Source organism: Phoenix dactylifera, unplaced genomic scaffold, assembly GCF_009389715.1.
Source record: "Phoenix dactylifera cultivar Barhee BC4 unplaced genomic scaffold, palm_55x_up_171113_PBpolish2nd_filt_p 000713F, whole genome shotgun sequence".
Classification (NCBI taxonomy): domain Eukaryota; kingdom Viridiplantae; phylum Streptophyta; class Magnoliopsida; order Arecales; family Arecaceae; genus Phoenix; species Phoenix dactylifera.
This window is the reverse complement of record NW_024068092.1, coordinates 25273-34873: the sequence shown is the minus strand read 5'-3', so window position 1 is coordinate 34873 and position 9601 is coordinate 25273. Positions and strand designations below refer to the sequence as shown.

Here is a 9601-nt window from a genome sequence, read left to right as displayed (position 1 = left end):
GGGCCACCCATAATGGCTATTTTTTTTTGGACAGACAGGCCGTGCCAGGCACCGCCCATCTCGTGCCTGGCACAGCCCGTGCCGGGCCCGACATGGCCCGCCACCCCACGGGCCTAGGGCCGAGCCGGGCTTAGCCTTTAGGTTAAGCGGGCCGTGCCAGGCATGGCCCGTTTAGTAACAGGCCGGGCTAGGCACGACCCGTTTGGTCTGTGGCCCGGTGGGTTTAGGCCGGGCCGGCCCCGGCACGGCCCGATGCCCATCTCTACCGGTCCGAACAGAGCAGTATGGGGCATATCGTGTCGTACTAGTTCGATACCAGTATTCGGTATGGATGGTGTACCAATATTCGGCATACCAAAAAAATTTTATACCGTACCATATCGATATTGTGCTAGTGTGGCACTGGTACAGAATCCGGTACCGAGACGACGAACTTTATTCTTGCATCCATCCGGCATTTGCAAAAGTTTTAAACAGCTATAATTCTTTTTTTTTTTCAAAAAAAAACTGCCATAGAATCTTTTTTTTAATTAAATTAAAAAATAATTTTATTTCTTAAACATGGGAAGAGATGATTTGATCAAATTATCGTGGATTTCTTCAATAGATGAATGCATGCTATCCTTATTTTTCATTAAAAAATTATACATTTTATCCTTATTATATTTATAGTAGCACTGTGCATATGTAATACATACGGCTTGATGCATCAAGAAATAGATACGATAAATGGCTGGCAAGAGATGATGGTCCAAATATGAAGATGGTGAGTTAGAGTAGGAAAGGACAGAAATAAAGACATCCTAGGCTCTATCTTAATATTCTAAAGGAATATAAATTAAAGTCGAACTCGAAGATACAGTAACCTCTTGAGCCTGCATTATAGGATAGAGATGATGTTCCTACGACTACCAGTTCATTTTCACCAGTGTGGCCTTATATCATTTTTGCCAGCAGACTTTATATCCTCATATATTCTTTCTCAAGACTCTACCAATAAGTTCATATGCCCCTATGTTTGCTGAAGAAATTTTTTTACTTCTACTGTATTTACCTGTAAATATATTTTTTTTAATTCTTTTTTCCCTTAGATTTTTTGAAATAAAAACTATACTAAACGGGTGCTTAGTGTATATTAATTTAAAGCCTAAGAATGGAGATCTACAAAAATGTCTAATGGAAAAATACTAAATACATCTAACAAAAAACTATAGTATAAAACACTGTTCACTCGAACAGGATTGCCAATTCTTACTGTACTTCGGTGTACCTCACTATTGCTGATGATCCATATTTTCGATCAATTGGTTTCTACTTTACATGACTAAAATTAAATTCATGGCCCTATCTCACAATCATGATGATATATATAAATACAATCACTCAGTTTAAATATTACAAAGAGCACTTTGCTTGCTTGGAGCTTCAATTTAGAACGCTTCACAACAGTATTCTTCATCCAACCACCCAACTGCAGCAGATCTCCTTGGCATCAATGATGTCGATCATGAGGGCGTGCACCCTACTCCAGAGCGAGTGGCGGGGAAGACAAGAAACAGACCACTGCACACCACACCCACCATCAACGGGAAGCTCTCCATCACCTCATCCATCTCCTTTGCTCTCCCTGGGAACAGGCAGTTGGTGACCCGGTGATCGGACAACGCGATCGCCGAGAAAACCATCACCGCCATGGCTGCATGCACTAGGTCGACGAACCCCATACGATACCGGTCATCCTTTGGGACCTCAACTCCGAGGCCGGGCTTGAAGACTGCAAGGCCCCTTGGAGTCACAAATCCATAGTAGACCTTGCCATCAGGGCCATGGAAGCTGTCGGTGAAGTGGAAGAAGAAGCAAGAGATGGTGCAGAGGCCGAGGAGGACGTGCATCATTGTCGTGCTCGCCGGGGAGCATGACCCATCACCGGAGACAGGTGGGAGGAGCATCTCGAAGGTGAGGAGGGTGCCCGTTGGGAGGAAGCGAGCGAGCATGGAGGTCTTTGAGAGTGTCTTTTGCAAGCTTTTTGCCACCACTTTCCGCTTCCGACTGGTGGTGGCCGGTGTCGGCCGAGGAGAGGAAGGAAACAAAGATGGCTGATCTACAACGGTCTCAACTGGTTGGTCCATTTCTCCGCAGGATTCCAAGCACCCAAGGAGGAAGGAAAGGCGGGGGTAGAGGCGAGAGCGTATTCCCAGTTGTGGTTGGGGGAGAGATTGCATTGCCTGCTTCAGAATTTGAATAGCGGCGGCAACGGCTAGTTAACTGTTCCCTCCGTGACGGACTTTGAATGAGGAAACCGATCACAGATGTACAACTTGGTCCAACCCATTTTGGCTGGGAATTTTGACGCTGTTTTCACGATGCAGGGCAGAATGGCTTTGGCTAATCCAAATAAAAACAAATTAGAATTTTTTTACATGGATAACTTTCTAAAAATTTAAATTTACGTAAATATTCTCTTAAAATTTATATTTATTTCAATATCCCCGTAAAAATACTAGTTTTATACAAATGCCCCTAATATAACGGTCATTCTAATATCGTTAACAAAAACTATATTTATTTTAATTAAAAATAAAGTAAAATTTTGAAATTATTTTTTTTTATCTCCCATCACGATCGTATTATAAATGTTTTTTTTGTAATCTACCCATTAAGGACATTTTAGTCATTTTAATTTGAAACTGGTAATTTTGTAACGACATTAGATGGTATTGATATATATGCAAAAATAAGGATTAAAAAAAGAACATAATAGCAAAATAAGTGTTTTACAATGATATATATGCAAATATTAATTTAGAAGAATATTCATACAAAATTTAATATTTAGGAGGGCATTCATGCAAAAAATCTAATAAATTAATATGGTGATTTTGGAGGCGTTGCTCCAATGAAAGCCATAAATATTTTATGGGAATTTCAGAAGGCTCTTGATTTTTTGTAACCACGAGATCAATTATGATTATCCCTGTGTTTGTTTTTGGAAAAATATAACCTCTCACTCTATGATATATAGTGTAATAATTTACAAAACAAAATTGATTTATATAGGACCTAATGCAATGCTGACACTATTGTCTTATCGTCATCACCTTATACTGGAGGCATTTTGACCTAATACTGTTTCTGTGCCGCTGGTTTTAGATTTTGAGAAAACTTGCAAGAGAATACAGTTTACAAAAGAAATTAAGGCAAAGAATTATTCGGGAGATGAGATTGTCAAAGAGGCTTCTATATACTGCAAGCTTTTTAGCCGTCGTTCTGACATGTTTCTCAAAAGCCTACAATATCATCACTGAACAAAAACAAATATATTTAGAATGGGAAATATATCAGCTAACGTGGTAAGAATCCATGATGAGAGATTGGAATCTCGAATGCTGCCATTCTTTCCCCTCGAGCAAATCCATTGCGATCATAAGATGATATCTCAGAGATATCTAGATCCTTGCATGCCTTGACAAGCTCCTCACCAACCCTTTGAGCAGCTTCCTGTGGTCAAATTTCAGCAAATTTCTCAATCATGGTTAGAGATTAGTTAATATGATACAGAGAGGCAATTAACTCAAAAATTTTTGTATATCAAAAAGAAATTTATGAACCACAAAATTTTGGGAGTTAGAAGAGAGAGGATGAAAAATGATTTGAACAATATGCAATGTCGAACCATTAAATGAAGGTATTATTTGATACAAAATTATTCTGCATTGCCAAATAATTCCTACATGAAATTCAAATGAATATAATCATTAGAATAATTAAGAAATACCAACCACTGATTTGATTAGAGAGAATGAATTAATTTCCTCAACTTGCTCAACTCAAATCTTTTAAAAAAGTCTAAAAAAATAGAAATATTTGTGAAAATAGAGTTTAAGTCTCTTCTTCTTTTATCAATCAACTCAAAATTAAGTTAAATATCCTCTACTTATAGAATGAGGTCCGCCTTTGCACAATTCGGATCGGATTCCTTTTTTAGTTGAAAATGATATAACTTTCCTAAAATAGATATGATCAGTAGAAATAATCATGAAAAGCTAAAATTTATAAAAGGTAGATCTCGATTCTACATTGACTTTGTCTTCAACCATTTCACCTAAATTTTCTCAGATTGGGAGATATGCACAATCAAAGTCTTTCTTGAATTTTTTTTTTTTTTACATTGATTGGCCTATTTAGGGCCCAGATGGCCTAGACTGCTCAGTGCACCATATCTTTAAAGGACAACAATACATCATTGGGATCAAAAAATTATTCGATTTTTTTTTTAAAAAAAGCACCTCAATCGGACGTCGAACAACCAAGTTATAACCTCCGAAAATTTGGCACGCGAATCGGCTTCCTAATATGATATATCTTACTCCTAGACCCTGTCCAGTCCTCATAGTGGTCAAAGTGATCCACATCGAGTCCGTTGATCTTCCTAGATCAAACCACTAATAAAAATACCGAGAAACCAACAAAAAGGTGGGGAGAGGAGCGCACAACAAAATTATGTTTCATTCTTCTAAAACCATGGCTAAACCTGCAAAAATATAAAATACATGTTTTTAAAACACTTTCCTACGTCCTTCAATGATGCAAACATATTACTCATGGGTTTGCATTGAAAAATAATGCTAAAGCTTGTTATTTGAATTGATATTTAAGGATGCATCAACTCTATTTAGCCAAAGTCCTAAATGTTATGTTGAGGCATTCATCAAAAAAAACAAAGTTAAAATTATAAAATCTCTCATTTTGATTCCACAAACTGTATTGAAACTAATATGAACTCAATTTTAAGTTTACATATCATTTAGTCTTAGATGGTTTCATTGGTAAGTATCAACAATAGAGTACTAATTCAAATTATTTTCTGACCAAAAGTGAAATCTGCAAGGCAGATTGTCCCAAAGTATCAGTTATGACTAAGATTAGGATTGTGAATTATAATCTATTTTCATAACATTGATACAATGACTATTACACATCCACCTAGACATGCCATTGTTTGAAATGACACTACTTCACGAAGAAATAAGTACAACATAAGAACTGAGCACCTTTATCTGCTAGAAAAGAGATATAAATACACTTACTATAGTGCTGCTACAAGAGCAAGTTTCATGGATAGATTTCTGTAAGGTGCTTGCATAAAAGAGAGTCTTCTTATTTTGATCATCAACGAGCATAGCATACAGTTGTTTGTTTGAACAAAATACTGAGAGCCTTGGCTTAGTAGGCGAGCCATTGAACTAGGCAAAAGATCAAAATGAAGTAAGTCATAATGCACATTTTTATTCTAGGCAGAAAACAAATGTATTAAGGGAGTAAAGTAAATCAATAAATGTAAAAAACATGACATAGTTAGAACAAAACTAAGTTTTGCGAGCTAGCAAAACCAAGTCAAATTACACAAGATATGGATTTTCGTTGTTAAATTTAAAACTATCAATTTTGCGGAAATGAAACTATAAGAATACATCAACTGAAATCTTTCATGAGCATAGATACATACAGTGTACAGACCAGCTAAGTAAAGATGCCATAACATTCTCCAGAACCTAAAACTTACTGTTAATTGGCAAACTTGTCCACATGAGATATACAAATTAATAGAAGAGCTTACTGGGAGAACATAGAGAGATTGTTTTAGATGAAAAAGAAAAAAAAAAAACTTGGCATCCTAAGAAATCATTTGTGGAGTTTGCTTTACTTTTGATGAGGGAGACATGGAGAGAGTTCCATTAGCTACATGATAGAGGGAGTTAATCAGGTTACAGACTTCTTTGCCTGCAGGAAAGAGCTTACTTAGTTGCTTGTTATGGTTCTTCCAAACCTCTACATTTGGTATTGCTTGTATTCTTATCTTCTTATATCTAAATAAACTGCCAGTATAAATTAAGTTGACCTGCACCCACTTAAGTATCAACTTTCATTTGATGTAGAAATGATGAGCGAAATATCAACTAACTCTTCTCATGCTGTTAAAAAGATACGTGGATTTGAACCAATTGTATCCAGGACTTGTCATTTTGTTGTAATTATTATATTACCTTATAAATTTCTTTCTTTCTTTTTTCTTTTTACTCGCATTTGAAATCCATATCAGAAATCCTCGAAACCTAATCATTCAACAGCATCCTTCAACTGACTGAGCCAAAATGCTACCGATACCAGCACAGCTGCACAGGAGCCATACCTTTCTTCGCATCCTCCGGTTTCTGACCTTCGCATTCTCTGTTCGAGTGATGTTCCTCGCTTCAATTCTAAGAAACGAATGAGAGGGCCCTACAGAAGCAAAGGGAATGACCATCTTGTAGAATTTCTTATACAGAACAAAAAACCAACATGTTAGAAGGACTAAAGCTTACGTGGTCTGCGGGGGAATGCAAGCGACGGACTGCTGTAGAATGGATTCGTACACCTCTCGGAGACGATTGAGCTGAGCCTGAGCGCCTGGCCAAGTGGAACGGGAAGCAGAGCCATGAAACCACACAACTTCAGCGAGCACTTGCTCCCTGAGGAATTTTACCAAACACCCAGCCTGCAACACCTACAGCAAGCTAATTACCGACCATGCACGGGATCAACATACAAGCTAGAGATTCAATGTTATGGGAGACCCTTGGGCTGTGCAGGATGTTGCGTAAAATCCCAAAGAATGACTCATCGACGACCCTGGCATGGAAATAGAAAGCTAGTTGTTTTGGAACCAGGAGTGGCGGCAGTATACGTGCACTCTTTTTTATCACCACAACAGAGACGAGTTACGGCTTAATGGCTCATCCGCGAAAGGGAGGTTTTTTTTTTTGGCGGCCGGCGGCTGGTGTTGGGTTGCTGTGGGCCGGCCCGCCCAATTATGTAACCAACCCTAAGTTGGGGTGGGCTGGGTTTGGGCTCCCGTTTTGTAACATCCCTTCTGCTCTCTTCTCTACCTTTCCCATTGCTTTTCTTTTTTTTGGGCTGTGGCTCCTGGAGACATTTGCCCATCTCTCTCTCTCTCTCTCTCTCCTCTCTCTCTCCCTCTCCCTCTCCCTCTCCCCCCTCTCTCTCTCCCCCCCCTCTTTGTTATCTCAGTTACATAATTTGTATTCAATTGGCCAGATATTTTTCTTCTTTTATTTACCCGCTCCATCTGTAATGGAAGCAAAAGGGTAGGCACATTTGTGCTTTATATATTATTCTTTGTGTGAATGAAACTACATCGTCTACTTCTTATGAGAAGAGCATGGATCTCCTGCAGTACACGATTTGCACTGCAGAGAGTGGTATATAGCCTTAGATGGCCACTATATCAAACAGAAGGGCCCTGAGTGCTATACATCTTCTTTTTTTTTAATCCTATATCCATCTTTATTTTTTTAATGTTTAAGCCTAAATACTAACCAAATAGTTTTGGCATGGCGCACTATCAGGAGGTAATTATGTTATTGAAGTGCATGGACTAAAGAGAGGTTTACTTTTAAGTTCGATTTTTATTCTGAATAAATAAAACAACACAAAAAACATCTATTAATAATGAAAATATATTTTCAGCATGTATAGATAATGCAAAATATTTAATAAAGTTTTTAGAAGCATAATTACCCATGCTTAATTTAATAACACAGGTTTGTCACACTAGAAATTGATAATGACCTAGTTTTCTAGTTGGCCATTATCATGAAATAATGATGTTCTTAAACCTTGGCTATCCATCTCTCTCTATTCTTTATTTCTTCTCTTTTTCTTCTTCTCTCTTTTCCTACTCTCCCTCTCTTATGTGTGTGTGCTGCGGCTTTACTTTCCACCATAACTGTTCTTCAGCGTTTTCTAAGTAACACAAACTCTCTCCATATTTGGAGGGAGCCCCAAAAGGGTGGACCCATCCCAAAGGGGGCTGTTTATATGATGTATTATGGAGGGTTCTCTATGGAATTCTTTTATTCACTTTGTTGTGTTAAATATATAATAACGGAACGAGTAATGGCACCGACCTGTATAATAGATTTATATATTATAACATTATGTATATTTGTTTTTTTTTGATGTAAAAGAGGGAAGACACAATAAAATTTGTTAAGCCATTGTTGCATCAAATTATATAGCTGATCATAGGCCGCACCTCAATCCTAAACTCTATTTATTTTTATTGAGGCTTTGGGCCGAGTCCATGTAGAATTTGCTTATGATCATCAAAGGAACTCTTCCAAGGAATGCAAAAGAAACCATTTGTATCTTTTTTATAAAAAAAATTCTATTAAAATTTAAATCCTTATGGCATTTTTTTTAAAAAAAAGTTTGTACAATTTGAATGATTTTTTGTTTAGAGAACAACAATCGAAAAAAGAATATCATTATTGTTTTACTATTATTTGTTATTTTCTTATATTTTTCAATGTTATAAACTGATTTTATTAAAAGAAAAAAATAATTTCTTCCAGTTACTCAACCGGATTCAGAGAATAATAAAAGATATATATTTTTTTTCAAAAGTATGCCTCTGATTCTCCTCTTTCATTTATCTCAGGACTCAAAGATCATTGTAGGCCCTTGTTTACCGCATGTAATAAATTTTTTAATGATCATCCCACCCTCGTGATACACGCCATTGGCTTTGTTCTGGCACGTGGCACGCCGAACCGGATGAGAAAGTGATGGATCTTGTCGTATAATCCTGTCGAAATCTACCCAAGATGGCTCCAAGGGTCCACAATAGAACTGTCGACTCTCTTGAATTATAATTTTATACCTTTATAGTAAGTATTAGAATCAGTTTAAAATTTTGAAATCATACAATAGATTAAATAACATGCTACAAGCACTATGATTGTTATGATAGTCATCAATAATTTCATTGGGATTAGTCAAAACAGCATCATTATTGAAACCTTGCTCTAGCTGCAGCTTGTTCTCTTTTTCTTTTTCATTAAATAGTTTAAAATTAGCAAAAAGGAGAAAATTTGAAGGTGAGAACTGCAAATTGAACATGAAATAAAATTTTATTCTATCCAGATAGAATTTAGATGTCCTCGGCGGCACACAGGCCTTTCTAATCAATGAGTCTTTTTTGGCACGAGCAAAGCAAGTTTTTAAGTGTCGGTGGAGCTCTCGGCAGTCAGTATCCTGAGGACTCTCACCGCCGAGAGAGGAAGGAAGAAGAGCTTTGCGTTCAAGCTCTGACATAAATAGAAAGAGCTTTGTGGTAGTTTTGGTGACACGTAGAAGCACTTGTCATACTTCACTCCCTTTGACGCATTAAAGTATCTTCCCTAAATTATTGGTGTGGGTGGGCCACATTATTTTGTTCCTACCTACGCCTCTCGTGAATGTAAAATTATATTGTCCTCTTCCTCATCAATTATTTTGGATTATTTTTGAAAATGAAAGAAGAGAATAAGTCAATAAAACTGCGAATTGGATAGCCTCGTATGTGGCTAATCATTCTGGGAGTATTTTAGGGCGCACTCCGTAACGTATTATCTTTTGACTTTTTTGGATGTATTTACATTAGAGATGGATGAGCCATCCATTGCAGCAAAAAAAAAAAACTAATTATTTTTTTTATTTTTCGATCAAACATTTGAAGCAGCTAGCTAGACTCAACTACTATTTAGAAAGTAAAATAAAT

The 9601-nt window shown here is 37.1% G+C and overlaps 2 protein-coding genes across 2 annotated transcripts; both read right to left on the bottom strand.

The window, feature by feature from the left end:
* Nucleotides 1-1349: 1349 nt before the first annotated feature.
* LOC103700896 (protein DMP8-like) lies at nucleotides 1350-2605 on the bottom strand. Its single transcript, XM_008782797.4, has one exon. The coding sequence runs from the start codon at nucleotides 2220-2222 to the stop codon at nucleotides 1506-1508; it is 717 nt and encodes a 238-aa protein (XP_008781019.2). The 5' UTR covers nucleotides 2223-2605; the 3' UTR covers nucleotides 1350-1505.
* A 617-nt stretch (nucleotides 2606-3222) lies between these two features.
* On the bottom strand, nucleotides 3223-6779 carry LOC103700895 (50S ribosomal protein L18). Its single transcript, XM_039120096.1, has 5 exons — nucleotides 6615-6779; nucleotides 6363-6535; nucleotides 6191-6279; nucleotides 5088-5243; nucleotides 3223-3498 (listed from the first exon to the last, which is right to left on the bottom strand). Exons 2-5 carry the CDS (start codon nucleotides 6475-6477, stop codon nucleotides 3343-3345), a joined length of 516 nt encoding a protein of 171 aa, XP_038976024.1. The 5' UTR covers nucleotides 6478-6535; nucleotides 6615-6779; the 3' UTR covers nucleotides 3223-3342.
* Nucleotides 6780-9601: the final 2822 nt, after the last annotated feature.

What these genes read in the sequence shown, in the direction of transcription:
- LOC103700896 (XM_008782797.4), bottom strand. Translation starts at nt 2,222, where the DNA reads ATGCAATCTCTCCCCCAACCACAACTGGGAATACGCTCTCGCCTCTAC.
- LOC103700895 (XM_039120096.1), bottom strand. Translation starts at nt 6,477, where the DNA reads ATGGCTCTGCTTCCCGTTCCACTTGGCCAGGCGCTCAGGCTCAGCTCA. An exon ending in TGCATTCCCCCGCAGACCAC is followed by an intron (nt 6,280 to 6,362) that starts GTAAGCTTTAGT and finishes TTGCTTCTGTAG; the next exon opens with GGCCCTCTCATTCGTTTCTT. An exon ending in GCTCTTGTAGCAGCACTATA is followed by an intron (nt 3,499 to 5,087) that starts GTAAGTGTATTT and finishes ATTTGACCACAG; the next exon opens with GAAGCTGCTCAAAGGGTTGG.